The sequence below is a fragment of the Polyodon spathula genome, chromosome 25 (assembly GCF_017654505.1).
Source record: "Polyodon spathula isolate WHYD16114869_AA chromosome 25, ASM1765450v1, whole genome shotgun sequence".
NCBI classification, from domain to species: Eukaryota; Metazoa; Chordata; class Actinopteri; order Acipenseriformes; family Polyodontidae; genus Polyodon; species Polyodon spathula.
The window spans coordinates 2,672,643-2,688,587 of record NC_054558.1 but is presented as its reverse complement, the minus strand read 5'-3'; the positions used below and the strand labels follow the sequence as shown (position 1 = coordinate 2,688,587).

The window sequence follows — 15,945 nt, the reverse complement described above, 5'->3', positions numbered from 1 at the left end:
ATGATTTCACCGTCTGCGTTGTGTCCGTGATTTTCTTCTGTGTAAATGAACCCATATTTGTATGTATGGTGATGCAGAGACTATAAATGAACATTGCTAGTTCATTGCACACCGCGATGTGTGGAAGAGAGTTCCTGACCACAGGGTGTCTCTGATATATCAGGTGCAGTTTTCAGCTCAAGCAGGGATAAATAAAGTACTTTGAGCAATATTGAATAAGCAAGGGTGACTGAGCAATCCTGTAACACCAACAAAAACTATTTTTTTAACAACGCTGCTAAGCCGGTCTACATGCGTCACAGCTTGCCTAACCGCAGACGAGATGGCTGCGTTTAACCCTTGCCAAAGTCTCACGAGAAAAGCGGCACCCCCCCTTCAAAAAAACCAAAAAACAAGATTAAAGCGACTCTCAATAGAAACAAGCCCAAACCCCGCTTATTTATAGCGGCCCGGGCTTGCGAACGCCCTCGCCGGATTCTCGCGAGATGTGCGGCTGTGCGTTGCGGGTGGAAGATGGAGGCTGGAGGAGGAGGCGGCGGCGGCGGCGGGGGGCTCCTAGTCAACAATAAACAGAGATCAATGTTACCCGGCAGAGGCAGGGGCGACTTCATCCGCAACCAGAGGAAGGATTCCGAGGTAAGGATGTGCTGTTCGGATCGCTCGCTCCGGTCCCGGGTGCTCGACACCCCTTTGCAGGCTGTATTAACACATTAGACCTGCACTGTGGAGATTTCACAAAGAGCTTCCCCTGTGCAAACAATCAAGCTCTGTGCAGACAGTAATCAGACTCGTATTTCTATATTGCTATCATCGTTCACCATTTTTTTTACTGACTAGTTCAGATGTTTTTTAAGGGTTACATTCTCTGGGTTTCATTCTGTAAATACGTTTTCCTCTGCCGGTGAAATACTTTACTGGCAGAACTGAACTAATGATGTACAGTTAGCACTGAAATAATGCTGACAGGCATGGCAGCAAGAGTCCCCTTGCATAGCAGTTTGATCCGTTCCTGGTTTTACTTGTGATTTTGGTGGACGGGGCTAGTCAAGGCTGTAGTAAAACGTGGAAGGGGTGAAACAGCTGTGCAATAGGAGTCTTATTTCCAACCCTGCCTTACATAGACAAGGAGCTGAAAAAATGATACAGTATCCCCTTGATATTTCACAACATGATTTTTTGCAGTTGATTTAATTTTCTTTCGTTTTTAATGTTGGTCTGTTTCAGTTAAAGTGCAGCGAAGGAGAAGTGCTGTATAAGTATGCTCTGTCTATGTGTGTGTGTGTGTGTTCCTCCCCAGGGTTTCTCAGAGTCCCCAGATCTGGAGTTTGAATACGCAGACACTGATAAATGGACGGCAGAGCTCTCAGGTAGGTGTAAGGATCACAACACAATCCTGGATTACTGTGAGCAGTGACAGGGCTCCTGATCAGGGGTGTGTTCTTGTATTATTGTGAGCAGTGACAGGGCTGCTGATCTGTGTTCTTGTGTTATTGTGAGCAGTGACAGGGCTGCTGATCAGGGATGTGTTCTTGTATTATTGTGAGCAGTGACAGGGCTGCTGATCAGGGGTGTGTTCTTGTGTTATTGTGAGCAGTGACAGGGCTCCTGATCAGGGATGTGTTCTTGTGTTATTGTGAGCAGTGACAGGGCTGCTGATCAGGGGTGTGTTCTTGTATTATTGTGAGCAGTGACAGGGCTGCTGATCAGGGGTGTGTTCTTGTATTATTGTGAGCAGTGACAGGGCTGCTGATCAGGGGTGTGTTCTTGTATTATTGTGAGCAGTGATAGGGCTGCTGGTCAGGGGTGTGTTCTTGTATTATTGTGAGCAGTGACAGGGCTGCTGGTCAGGGGTGTGTTCTTGTATTATTGTGAGCAGTGACAGGGTGCTGTTCTGTGTTCTTGTATTATTGTGAGCAGTGATAGGGTGGCTGCTGGTCAGGGGTGTGTTCTTGTATTATTGTGAGCAGTGACAGGGCTGCTGGTCAGGGGTGTGTTCTTGTATTGTGAGCAGTGAGCTGCTGGTCAGTTCTTGTACTATTGTGACCGAGGGACCAGAGTTTCACCTCAATAGGAAATGTTTCGAAGAGGATTTCAGGATTCACGGTACTGAGACTTGGAGAGAGAGTGAGAGTGTCGTGCGTGCGTGCGTGCGCGTGAGTGCATTTATATACAGTATGTATATATGTGTGTGTGTGTCCTTTTGTTTTCTTCACTCTTTTCTTGTTCAGTGGCAGAGCAGAAGTGGACAGAGCTGGACGCAGCGCAGCACCGGGCTCACGCCATGAGACTCCTGGACGGGCTGGAGGTGACCGCTAGGGAGAGGCGGCTCAAGGTGGCGCGAGCCATTCTTTACCTGACTCAGGGTGTGTTTGATTGATAGAGAGTCATTCTCTACCTGACTCAGGGTGTGTTTGATTGATAGAGAGTCATTCTCTACCTGACTCAGGGTGTGTTTGATTGATAGAGAGTCATTCTCTACCTGACTCAGGGTGTGTTTGATTGATAGAGAGCCATTCTCTACCTGACTCAGGGTGTGTTTGATTGATAGAGAGTCATTCTCTACCTGACTCAGGGTGTGTTTGATTGATAGAGAGTCATTCTCTACCTGACTCAGGGTGTTTTTGATAGGACACAGTAGTACAGAGCTGTAGATTGGTTGGTTTCGTTGCGTGACTGCTGTCTGCTCACGCAGGCTCGTTCGGGGAGTGTGACTCGGAGGCTGAGGTCCAGCACTGGATGAGATACAACGTCTTCCTGCTGCTGGAGGCGGGGACCTTCACTGCGCTGGTGGAGCTGCTCAACATGGAGATCGAGTAAGGACTGCAGGCACCCGCAGCTTCCCAACACTGCCATTATAATAGAAGAAACGTTTGCCGACGTCACTTAGATTCTGTGACCCAAGGACTATAGACCCGTCTACTCTTTAGACCGTATTCTTTTAGCCCTAAAAATAGATTGTTTTATTAATACCCCCGTCCCCTGATATTGCCTCTAAAAGGCAGCCACGTGTTTCTCATAAAACTGTAATTTGAGGTTGGTGGTTTGCAGTGGGGTTTTTATGTTTTAATGCTTATCCAGTTAAAGATGTGGAGAATGCAGTCGGTTGGAGAACAGCGAGAGTCACCCTGTTAAACAGGGTAAGAGGTCTGTGTCAGTAAGCAGTCTGTCACAGTGGAGTGAGTGTGCATGAGTCAAGCACTGCAGTGACTCTCGATGTCTACCTCCTTTTGCAGTAACAGTGCGGCCTGCAGCAGTGCGGTGAGGAAGCCAGCTATCTCCCTGGCGGACAGCACTGACCTCCGGTAAGGACTGGGTTACTGTTGTGTTACTCGGGTTAACTTGGGGGCTGGGGACCCCTGCTTTGGGGAATGGAAGTGAGACTCCCGTTGCATAGCAGTTCCCATTCCAGGTTTTAATGCAAGCTTGATCAGCCACAGTGTACAGCTCAGGTGCATCTAAAGTAAAACCAGGAATGGATCAAAGTGCTATGCAATGGGAGCCTTATTTCAATCCCTTTTACTTGCCAGGGAAAGCCCACAGGTTCCTGTTTGTGCCTTTTGCTGGGTGCTCCAGGGTACGCTAGCTCTTTTCTTCCCCCCGATGGAAAAGTAGAAAGCCTGGCATACACACAGCTAACGCCTGGGTGTGCTTCCGCCTCCCCTGCAGGGTCCTGCTGAATATCATGTACCTGATGGTGGAGACGATCCAGCGCGAGGACGAGGCAGACCGGCCGGAGTGGAGGGCATCGAGGGAGACCTTCAGAACAGAGCTGGGTGAGGCTGCTATTGTAGTCCTGCGCTCGGTGTTACTGAATGGGCTGTAGGGTTTAAAACACAACACGTTGCTTTCCCTAGCGTTCTGCTGTGATGTGCTTCATTTTCATGAACAGATTGCTGGCTGTTTTTTAGTAGCTGTTTTCATTTTTCATATCTGGGGGGGGGCTAAGATCCAAGTTGCTCAATCACAAACATTACGGCAGGCAGAGTGCTTGACTGTGCATTCCACCTCCTTCCAGGCTCCTCTCTGTACAACAATGAGCCCATCTCTGTCATGCTGTTCGGGATGGTGACGAAGTTCTGCAGCGGCCACGCCCCCCACTTCCCCATGAAGAAGGTCCTCCTGCTGCTCTGGAAGAGTATTGTGGTGAGAATGATTCGCTGGGAACCGTGCCAGCATGTGCTGCGCACTGTACAGGTTAACATGTTCGTACAAGCTGGAGTGGATCGAGAGCTTTTCTGTGATTGGTGTTTTTGCGCGGCCTGTGGTGCCACCCGGTGGAGGAGCAGGCGTAGGCAATGCCCAGGCGCGCTGACCCGGCCCGCTCTGTTCTCTTTCAGTTCACGCTGGGGGGGTTTGAGCAGCTGCAGACCATCAAGATCAGGAGGCGGGAGGGGCTGGGGCTGCCCCCCCTGCCCGAGGACAGCATTAGAGTGATCCGAAACATGAGGGCGGCCTCGCCCCCCGCCTCCGCCTCTGACCTCATCGAGCAGCAGCAGAAACGAGCGCGCCGTGAGCACAAGGTACCCTGTCTCCCTGCCTGCTACCTTTGCCCTGCCCCTTGTTGTCCATATGTGTTTCTTGTAAACCCTGCAGGGGTTCTGGAACCCTGCCGGCTCTTCCAATACTGAATGACAGTCTGATGAGAATGAGATGCTTCCTGTCAGCAGCTGTACCCTGTATAAACTCCTCCATGTAACCTCCCCACTCCCCAGGGCCTAATCAAGCAGGATAACCTGGACGCCTTCAACGAGAAGGACCCGTACAAGGCAGATGACTCCCGGGAGGAGGACGAGGACAGCGAGGAGAACGACAACGCCCTGGAGACTGAGACCTTTCCCCTGGAGCGGGACGAGGTGATGCCCCCGCCCATCCCTCATGCCACCTCCGAGAGGATCTCCTTCCCCAAGGGGCTGCCCTGGGCACCCAAAGTCAGGTGACTGTCTGCACCCGAGGACCACGCTGCGTGGATTGGCTTGTGGTGTAAAAGTGCACAGCTTTCCCATGCTTATAATATGCATTAGTCTGCTGTAGCAGACTGGTTTCTACAATGCTTTGCCATGCTTTCACTCTGGCTGTGCTGGCTGCTTTTATTCTGAGGTGGTTCACTTGCAAAGCTGTGAGTCGTGATGTTTGAAACAGGCATGAAGTAGAATAGCAAGGTGACCGATATCTGTAACTTGTTTTTATTTTAACAGGGAGAAAGACATTGAAAATTTCCTTGAGTCTAGTCGGAGCAAATTCATTGGCTACACCTTGGGAAAGTGAGTACTGTCCGTATTCGCATGGCCTCTGGATCAGCCTGTTTGGTTCTGTCTGTACAAGGGAACCCCCTGAGCAGTTCTGAATACACATTCAGAGTCTAGCCTGCATCCGTTCTGAAGAGCAAACAAGTGAACCCTTTAGCTGTTGTAACATCAGCTTTGAGTGACTGCTTGTTTTTTTTTCTGTTCCAGTGACACTGACACAGTGGTAGGCTTACCCAGACCGATTCATGAAAGCATCCGAACTCTCAAGCAGGTACTGTCCTGTATCCTCACCTGAGGAATCTACAAACCTGTCCCAGCACAGCGACTCGAGACTGCAGCTGGTAACAGTCTTGCACGTGGCCCAGCTGCTGTTCTGATGTCTGTGTCTATGTGTCTGTGTGTCTGTCTGTGTCTATGTGTCTGTGTCTTCCACATTCCTATAATACCTGCCAACACCATTCTCATTATAAGACAGAATGACTCCTGCAGTCTTGCTGCATTAGCACTGGGGCCACCTGACATGAACTTGCCTGCGTGTGTGTGTCTGTTTGTGTTGCAGCACAAGTACATCTCCATCGGGGAGATTCAGATCAGGAGAGAGGAGGAGTACCAGAAGACTCCCTTGTCTGGGGTAGGTGACTCTCTGAGAGCTCTCTGGATATCTATATAGAAACCGTTCCTTTATGCCTCGTCTGGGTTGTCACATGTCTTTGGCTGGTTGTTTGCCGGGCGCTCCGTGGTGTTCAGCCTCCTCTCTCTCTCTGTTGACAGGGTGAAGAGGAAGTGGAGATGAGCCCCACAGAGCTGCTGTACCAGGGCATGCTGCCCAGTCTGCCCCAGTACATGGTGAGTACAGCAGCTGCTTTGCGTGGAGGATACTGTCCAGTGTGTATGCCGGCGCTGGATCTCAAGCGCCTCCTCTCTCGTCTCCTCTTGCAGATCGCCTTGTTAAAAATCCTGCTTGCAGCCGCTCCCACCTCGAAAGCCAAAACAGATTCCATCAACATCCTGGCTGACGTGCTGCCAGAGGAAATGCCGTGAGTATGAAAAAACAAGCTGGCTCTAAGAGCGGAGCTGCTGGCTGGGAGCAGCCTGGAGAGGATGCAGAAACAGCAAACAGCTCTCTGTGCAAGGAGAGTCACGATCCAGCAGGACACTCGTGAACCACTAGAAATGCTTCTTGCCGGCGAAAAGCAACCTGAAAACCGAAGACTCACTCTTTTAATAAAGAGCTGCAGCGTTACGGATTCTAGATCTGTGTAGACTGTGGAGGGAGGTGGTGTTTTGTAATGTTGCCAGTGGTGCATGTATTCATCTCTTCATTGTGCTCCCCAGTACAACAGTGCTTCAGAGCATGAAGCTGGGTGTGGATGTGAACCGGCACAAGGAGATCATTGTGAAAGCGATATCCACTATCCTGCTGCTGCTGCTCAAGCACTTCAAACTGAACCACATCTACCAGGTAAGAAGGAACGGGGGCGGGGTCAGATCCAGACCTCCAGCCACTGGGAGGCAGTGTGAAGACATCACTCTACAGGGAGCAGCTCTGCATTCAGACTCTGCTTGGTGTAGCTCCACTGTATAAAGAACTGCACTGAGTGATCAGAGATGTCAGGAGCTCGACTCTCTTCCCTGGTTGACTGCTTGGTTTGTTTTGTGTTGTTTTTCCCCCCTCCCAGTTTGAGTACATGGCCCAGCATCTTGTGTTTGCAAACTGCATCCCCCTCATACTGAAGTTCTTCAATCAGAATATCATGTCCTACATCACAGCTAAGAACAGGTAAGCGATCGCTCTAATAAAAAAAAGAATGTTTATTATGTGTCCAAACCAATTTTTAGCTTTTACTTCAATATTTCATGCATGAAAGGGTTAGTCATGAATAAAATGCATTGCGAAGCTCTGGAGTGCTCTGTTGTATTGTGTGCCTGCTCTGGAGTGCTCTGTTGTATTAAATGCCTGCTCTGGAGTGCTCTTGTCCACAGTTGATGTGTCTCTTTTCCCAGTATTTCCGTGCTGGATTTCCCTCACTGCGTGGCTCACGAACTCCCTGAACTAACCGCTGAAAGCCTGGTGAGGAAACACAATCGTTCGCTTGAATTGCTTTTGATTTCATATGAGTGCAGATGAAGCAGCCTTTGAACCAGAGACGGAGCTCTCTAGATCACACACCCATTAGTCGCTCTGTCGTACTTTATTGACAGTTAAACGACTGTCATTAACTGAAGTGCTTTCTGATTGCAGCCTTGAGCTCTGTTCACAAAACAGTAATACGTTCAGGTGCTTTGACAGTGAATCGGTATCTGATTTGAAATGAATTCGTAATTGCAGAGGGATCAGATGCTGTCCAGCAATGTTGTTGGGTTGTTCTGAAGTTGCAAACCGGGTCTGGTGTCGGTACAGCTGACTCTCTTTGAGTGTATTTGACACCCGAAGCAGAGCTGAAATGCAGGAGCAGGCGCTGGAGGAGCCCTTAATGAAGGTTCTGTTGTAAGGGACGCTGACCGCTGATTGTTTCCTCTGGTCCTCAGGAAGCCGGAGACACCAACCAGTTCTGCTGGAGGAACCTCTTCTCCTGTATCAACCTGCTAAGGACCCTAAACAAACTCACCAAGTGGAAACACTCCAGAACCATGGTAACCAAGCAGGGCTGTGGGGTAGGGAGGGGAGCTGTGAGAACCATGGTAACCAAGCAGGGCTGTGGGGTAGGGAGGGGAGCTGTGAGAACCATGGTAACCAAGCAGGGCTGTGGGGTAGGGAGGGGAGCTGTGAGAACCATGGTAACCAAGCAGGGCTGTGCGGTAGGGAGGGGAGCTGTGAGAACCGTGGTAACCAAGCAGGGCTGTGCGGTAGGGAGGGGAGCTGTGAGAACCGTGGTAACCAAGCAGGGCTGTGCGGTAGGGGGGGGAGCTGTGAGAACCGTGGTAACCAAGCAGGGCTGTGCGGTAGGGGGGGGAGCTGTGAGAACCGTGGTAACCAAGCAGGGCTGTGCAGTAGGGGGGGGAGCTGTGAGAACCATGGTAACCAAGCAGGGCTGTGCAGTAGGGAGGGGAGCTGTGAGAACCATGGTAACCAAGCAGGGCTGTGCGGTAGGGAGGGGAGCTGTGAGAACCATGGTAACCAAGCAGGGCTGTGCGGTAGGGAGGGGAGCTGTGAGAACCATGTACAGTAAAAGGAGCTGTGCCCTGATTGTGTGCTCTGTGTCTCTGCAGATGCTGGTGGTGTTCAAGTCGGCTCCCATCCTGAAGAGGGCGCTCAAGGTGAAGCAGGCCATGATGCAGCTGTACGTGCTGAAGCTGCTGAAGGTGCAGACCAAGTACCTGGGCCGGCAGTGGAGGAAGAGCAACATGAAAACCATGTCTGCCATCTACCAGAAAGTGCGCCATCGCCTCAACGACGACTGGGCCTACGGGAACGGTGAGTCTGGAACCCTGCCCCTGGTGACCCACATGTGACTCAACGACGACTGGGCCTACCCTGGAACCCTGACCCCGACCCTGACGCTGACCCACATGATGACTCAACGACGACTGGGCCTACGGGAACGGTGAGTCTGGAACCCTGACCCCGACCCTGACGCTGACCCACATGATGACTCAACGACGACTGGGCCTACGGGAACGGTGAGTCTGGAACCCTGACCCCTACCCTGACCCCGACCCTGACGCTGACCCACATGATGACTCAACGACGACTGGGCCTACGGGAACGGTGAGTCTGGAACCCTGCCCTGACCCCGACCCCGAACCCTGACCCCGACCCTGACGCTGACCCACATGATGACTCAACGACGACTGGGCCTACGGGAACGGTGAGTCTGGAACCCCGACCCTGACCCCGACCCTGACCCTGACCCACATGATGACTCAACGACGACTGGGCATACGGGAACGGTGAGTCTGGCCCCTGCCCCTGCCCCTGCCCCCGACCCTGACCCACATGATGACTCAACGACGACTGGGCATACGGGAACGGTGTTTCTGGAACCCTGGCCCTGACCCCGACCCCGACCCACATGATGACTCAACGAAGGCACATAGCATGTTTACTTAGTGCGCTGTGAGTTTTAAAGATTGAGAGCTTTCAACTCCTGGAATCCTTGAGTTGACTGGAGGAGTATGCTAGCCTCTAATAATAGTGCAGCAAACAGGGCAACGCATTACAGGGCACCTGCTGATGCTAGGTGTCCCTTTATCGTCCTATAAACAGACCTGAGTTTGGTTGTCTCAGCCACCAGATTGCTTGAGATTGTCCCAGGACTGCGTCTGGGTGCTCTTGCAGAGCTAGTCTGTTTTAAAGGAGCAGGGAGTAAAGGAAGGTGGGAGCGCTGCCCTGTTGCTGAGCAGCCCTGTTTTGACAGCAGATCTGGACGCGCGGCCCTGGGATTTCCAAGCGGAGGAGTGCGCCCTGAGAGCCAGCATAGAGCGCTTCAACAGCCGCCGTTATGACCAGACGCAGAGCAACCCCGACTTCCTGCCGGTCGACAACTGCCTGCAGAGCGTGCTGGGACAGCGCGTCGAGCTGCCGGAGGACTTCCAGATGAACTACGACCTCTGGCTGGAGCGGGAGGTCTTCTCCAAACCCATTTCCTGGGAGGAGCTCCTGCAGTGACCGCCCCCCTCCCTCCCCGATCACACTGCTGCTCAGCAAACACTAAGGCGAGGCGGGGCGGGGCGGGGCGGGGGCTTGATGGGGTTTTTTGTTTCAATCCGGTCCTAATAAATGTGCGTTGTGTGTGTGTGCGACTGCCAGCTATATCTTGAGAAGAGTTCAGGGGCTGATCCTGACCTGTAGTATTGAACAGGATCCGGTGTGGACAGTCTGTGCAGGGATGGACTCCCATTGCATAGCGGTCTGATCCATTCCTTGTTTTACTGTGAGTTTAATAATTACACACCTGAGCTTGTTTCTGCACAGTGGTGCTGATCAAGCTGGTGTTAAAACCTGGAAGGGATGAAACTGCTGTGGAATACGGGTCTTGCTTCCATTTTTCCGTCACTGGTGTGCATCTTTTGTGGCTTGTGGTTTGTGCGTCTTGGGAACGGTTTGAATGTTTAGGCCTGGGTTGAAACAAAAACCTGGATCGGGAGTAGGCAGGACCTCAAACACTCTTGAGAGAATATTCAGACCTTATTTTATCCAGGCTCCTCTGTCTGAATCAACTGGAAGACCAGTCAGAGCACTGATATGGAAAAGGAGGTGTCTTCTATATACAGGCACTGTACAGACAGGGAAACGCCTCCAGCGTGTGTCAGTGTGCACTGATCGCAATCTACTGCCTCTTACCCAAAGTGCAAACACACAATTGAAACTGCTTGCTGTGCTAGTTGTAGTGAATATTTTTAAGCGCGCATCTTTGTGTAGTCTCTATCTGTATACTTCTTAAAACACGTGGCTTTGCATATGTGTGAACGGGCCAGGCATGGGAATAAGACTCCTATTGCACAGCAGTTTGACCCAATTCCAGGTTTTAATACCAGCTTGATTCAGCACAGTGTGCAGTGAGAAGCTGTGCTGGAAACCAGTTTCCTTCCAGCGCAAAGCAGTCTCTTACAGTAGCTTATTTCTGAATGTATAAAAAAAAAAAAAAAAAAATATCCTTTTAAAGTTGTATTTTTGAACACTGTTCCCAATGCAATCCTGGTTATTTCTTTCTCTGCTATTTTAGAAAGATGGTTTTGAGTGGCCAGTGATAACACAATAATGTCCGTTAATTCATAATGAATTCCGTCTGAATCTCACGGCAATCGCGTCTGAATGTCTCCTGCACCTCCGCTCAGTTCTGAGGTCGTTCAAGCTGCATTCAGTCCTGTTCATTCATGTGGATATAAGGCATGCATTCGTGGGTGAGAGGACGCTTCTCACAATCCCCTGGTGGGAACATGAATCCATGTGAACAGCATCATTCATGACAAAGGAGAATAAGAAGAATGAACGGAGCTGAATTGAAAATGAACGGCTTCAGAGCTCGGAGGACGTGGGTAAGATATTCAGGGGTGATTCCAGCGGGATTCAGTCAGAGCTCATTATGAATTTGCTGCCCTTATTTTAAATTGGTACCGTTGTGTTTTGAACATCATTTCAGTTTTGTATTATTTTTATTTTTTATGATGCTATCTTCGGGACCAGCTGATCGAACCTCTCGCTGACAGACCTGTGCTGTAATAAAGTTCGGATTGTATTCTGATTGTTGCAGAGAGTAACGCGAAACGGTTTTAACACGTGTATCATATAGCTTCTCCTTTGTTGATCTTTCTACAGACTATTAAAATAAACGTTTCTCTTCATTTAGCGAGACTGTGTGCTGTGTGTTTGAATACGAGTTTGTTCTTGTCTTGCGCTGCTCTCTACTGGCGGTTTCTTTCCAATAACGCGGTTCCCAATCCGCGTTATTCACCGCATTATTTTTGGGGGTGGTGGGGTGTATGAGAGAACCCTGCCTGAGAAACCTCGTTATAGATCATCGAGTGTCTCCCGGTTAAGATCTAACCTTTGAGATACCGTGACTCTTTTTTTTTTTTTTTTTCCAGGATTACAGCAGCTAACTGCAACTGACATTCTCGCTATATCTGTCATGCAATACCACAGGGCTGTTCCCACGTGTTGCCACTAGGTGGTGCATGTCCGCTGTACTCGCTGGCCTTGTGATTTAGTATTGACGCTATTGAACAGAGAACTCGGCGCAGGGTTTGGTTTGAATAATTAGTTTTATTTCGTACTATAAAAACAATAGAGGTTTAAACTCCACTTATAAATCACAAGGATTGCTGTTGCCAGCCCGCTTAGTCACCTTTGCATTAATAACCCATAAAACAGCCTATAAAAGATGCATATTAAAAAAACAACTATTATCTAATAAATATATCAGATATAATATATGTTTTAGGCACAGCATTGCTAGATTTAAGATATCGAAGACTTTTGCAGATCAAGCTCCGATTGGATCGCCTAATGTAACTAAGCCGTAATGCACATAACAATATTATTAATACATAATAATGATAATGATAATAATCATAACGCGGTGAAACCGATGAAACAGAACCACATAACTCGTTTTTGTGAATGGACTGTAAGTAGATTGCAAAATTAACATTATAATGTAAAAATAGACTTTTCAAAGCCAAAGCAGTAAATGATATATACCACATTGCTAAACATGTATGATTGTACTTCTTGCATTATACAATTGCAATATGAATATAGACGCTTTGGGTACAGTCTGCTTCCTCCATTATCATTGTTATTGTGTTTAATCACACATAGCTTTAAAATGCGCAGCGCCGCTTATAAAAACCGGACCTATAACGAATCTAGCAAAGACGTGGCATTTTAACCAGCTCATACAGACCCGTCCTAATTGGCCTTGAAAAAGAACTCCTAATTAAGATATAATCGCAGCGTCCCGTGTGTGAAATGCAAGATATATCAGCCCTCGACGCGCAGGATAGATTTTCTGTCCTCTCGAGTTTATTAGCGTCCTGTGCTTTTCGCTGTTTATTGAGGTCGGGCTCCAGTTAACAAGCCGGCTTCGTTAAATCGGGAATCAAAGCGCTGCACTGTGATTTATGAGGTAGTAAATTAAAGGCAAGTCGTTTAGAGAGGGGGGGGGGGCAGTGTTGTTTTAGGAGTTATATAGAGACAGGACAGACATAGAAAGCACACCGCTGTGTGATTCTTATAGACTGCATGCATGGCAAGACCTACGCTGACAAAGCAGAGGCTATAAACAGATCCGATTATATATATATATAGAGAGAGAGAGAGAGAGGGGTGAAGGTAAGAGGGTGAACTTCCTGATAATATCACAGAGTGTCTCTTTGTCGAAAAGCAAGTTTACGTTCGAAAAAAGGTAAGCTAATTTGTTTACTTTCATTTACAAATTAAGTAAAAATTTTCCAAAGAATTTACTTTTATTAAAATATATATTATAGTTATAATATATATTATATGTATTTAATCATTTTGAGTTAAATTTTACTACAACGAAGAATATATGAAATGTATATATATATATATATATATATATATATATATATATATATATATATATATATATATATATATATATATATATATATATATATATATAGATGTTGATATGCTGTTCTGCATTTACCATGTAGTTTGCCGTGTTCATTAATATGCTTCACCATACCTCGCTATTCTTTACAGTGCTGCCCTGTGCTTCATTACGCGTTGCGGTGCTTTTACTATGGGAAGCTGTTATGAGGTAAATAGCCGGTTAGTGATCTCACAGTGCTGTCCCGGATCAATTCGTTCTTGACTTGAAGGCTGTCATCTTACAATAGGTGAGCATTTTTTTTTTATTTTTTATTTATTGTAAATTTCCTGCGGATGAGATGTTAAATCAGTGTCCTATTGTAAGTGATTCTGCATGTAATGCACAGTTCACAGCCTGCCTCTGTGAAGCGCTTTGGGATGGTGGTCCACTATGAAAAGCACTATATAAAATAAAGATTATTTATTTATTTATTTATTAATATTAATAATATTAATATTATTATTAATATTATTATTATTTTCTTTTCGAATTGGACCCTTTTCGAGATTTCTTCACCCTGCACAGTAGCGTTGTATTTCAATCAGTGAATGCATTGTGTATCAGAATTATAGAGTCTGGCTCTGGAATTGTCACATGATTCTGCTGTAATCTTAAAAAAAAAAAAAAAAAAAAGATCTGATCAACAATTACTAGACTAAAGTAGATTTTTTTCCCCTGGACATTTTGTGCTTAAAACATATAACTACTGTATATGTCGTTTATTGAGTTTTCTAATATGAGCAGCTGCAGTCTGTACCCTCTAGTCTGTAGAGCTTCAGAGTAAATCACAATTGCACGACGCCCCTTAAAGCTTGGTATGGTTCTAGTAAAGCAGAACCGTTCATCACCGAGCCAGTAAGCGCAATAGGACGCACGCAGTCCCCGGGGCCCCGGGTACCACGGTGCGTTCAGGGCGCGCCTGTTTGAACCGCATCGAACTGTTGGAACTTCACGCTCCTTGTCGCTCTTTATCAAGTCTGGATATTTATCTATAGGTCCGGATAAATAATACACAGCAGTATTAATGTTACTGCAGCCTATAGCGCGTCCACAGTTTGAAACTCCCAATTCTGAAATACAAAGAAGTACATTTACACATGTAGTAAAATTAGGCTATATCCTTACAACAAGCCGATGGTAAATCGTACCCCTTGCGTGTGCTGTTGCCGACGCTTGTTGTTATACCCCCGCTACTGTAGCCTGCCCTGCTACCACAGTTTAAACTTCACCGCCATCCCCTATTAGCTCTTCATAGCGCTGCTTCAAAGCACAGAGACGCTCAGCGCTGTGGGTATTTATCTTCCTGAGTAACTGTCACAGGGGATCTGATAAGACAGGTCGGCTGCGTTTCATTCTTTCTGCTCCTTTATTTTTTAACGATGATGCATTCCAGCTCCTCGAAATCAAGGGGATTCTTGTAAGGAGTCATCCTTGTTGAATCTCCCTTATCAATAAGAACGATGAAGCGGGTCGTTGCGTCCTCCTCCGGCTCCCCAGAGTTCAAGCAAAAAAGCGGTTCAAAGACCCTCGAGTGCCGACCGGCTCTTATCGGACAGGCTTCAAATAAAGTGGATCTCAGCATTGGCAATGATCTATTTAACCGGGCTACGGGAGGGCATCTATTTCTTCTAAGGAGAAGAAACAGAATTGACACTGCGACAGCCTCACAGAAGAACAAATGCGTAGCCTAGCCTAGAATTCCACACCGAAAAACCGAGACGTTTCTTTTCAAATCACTGAAGCTTTAGCAAATATAATAGCACAATCACAATGTAAAAATAAACATTGGATATATCATTATATTATATATATATATATATATATATATATATATATATATATATATATTATATATATATATATATATATATAAATATAGCATGGTCCAAGAAGTTAAACAGAATATTAATCATTAAACACATAATCAGAATTATTAATTAAGAAATCCATACGTTTCTTTATTTTATTTTTTGTATACTACAGTGTGCTGTCAACGTTCTGAGCGCACTGCTATAGTTTTGTAGTTATTTGAATACCATATAGCAAAACCGGGACGATTAAACAGTTTTACTGTTTCTGACCGGGACAAAAAAAGCTAAGACTGAGAACCGGGACAATCGCAGTCTTCCCGGGAGGTCGGGTAACCTACACTAGTAATAATAATTAGAGGTTAGTTTGTGCGCCTCTCGCATCATCCGATATGGTATCCCTTTTTTGCATGACAGGCGAGCATTATAGTTTTCAAATAATAAACCTTACGGGGAGGGGAACAAAAAGAACCTTTTTTTGTCGTTGCAAACAACAACTCTGTATGGACATGCACAATAAAAAAAAAAAAAAAAAAAAATCGCTGCTCAGTATATTGAATGCTAAATTAAATTATTATTATGATGATGATGATGATGATGATGATTAGCAGTAGCAGTATCGTTGCTGTTGTTAGTAACAGTCATAATGGTAGCAGGACTAGCAGTCTAGTCATAATATATAACATGTACTGTTGCCCAATTATACGATGTACACTTATATTCAAATAAACCGGGAAAACACCTACACAGACCACTCTGCAAACCCACACGGCAGTGCTGTGAACACTCACACCAGAAAGCGGTGCACTGGGACCCCAGCGCAGCTCC

The 15,945-nt window shown here is 47.0% G+C and overlaps 1 protein-coding gene across 2 annotated transcripts; it reads left to right on the top strand.

Moving 5' to 3' along the window:
* The first annotated feature begins 495 nt into the window (after positions 1-495).
* LOC121299894 (striatin-interacting protein 1 homolog) lies at positions 496-10,803 on the top strand. Of its 2 annotated transcripts, XM_041228105.1 has the most exons (21): positions 496-636; positions 1,298-1,371; positions 2,027-2,103; positions 2,229-2,363; positions 2,693-2,813; positions 3,234-3,302; positions 3,667-3,773; positions 4,016-4,143; positions 4,338-4,520; positions 4,713-4,933; positions 5,196-5,261; positions 5,454-5,517; positions 5,806-5,877; positions 6,018-6,092; positions 6,186-6,283; positions 6,582-6,708; positions 6,926-7,026; positions 7,251-7,317; positions 7,776-7,880; positions 8,457-8,661; positions 9,608-10,803. In XM_041228105.1, exons 1-21 carry the CDS (start codon positions 514-516, stop codon positions 9,853-9,855), a joined length of 2,466 nt encoding a protein of 821 aa, XP_041084039.1. In that variant the 5' UTR covers positions 496-513; the 3' UTR covers positions 9,856-10,803. The 2 variants fall into 2 exon arrangements, with proteins under 2 accessions (XP_041084039.1, XP_041084038.1); XM_041228104.1 differs by lacking the exons at positions 496-636; positions 1,298-1,371; positions 2,027-2,103; positions 2,229-2,363 and adding an exon at positions 2,500-2,531.
* Positions 10,804-15,945: the final 5,142 nt, after the last annotated feature.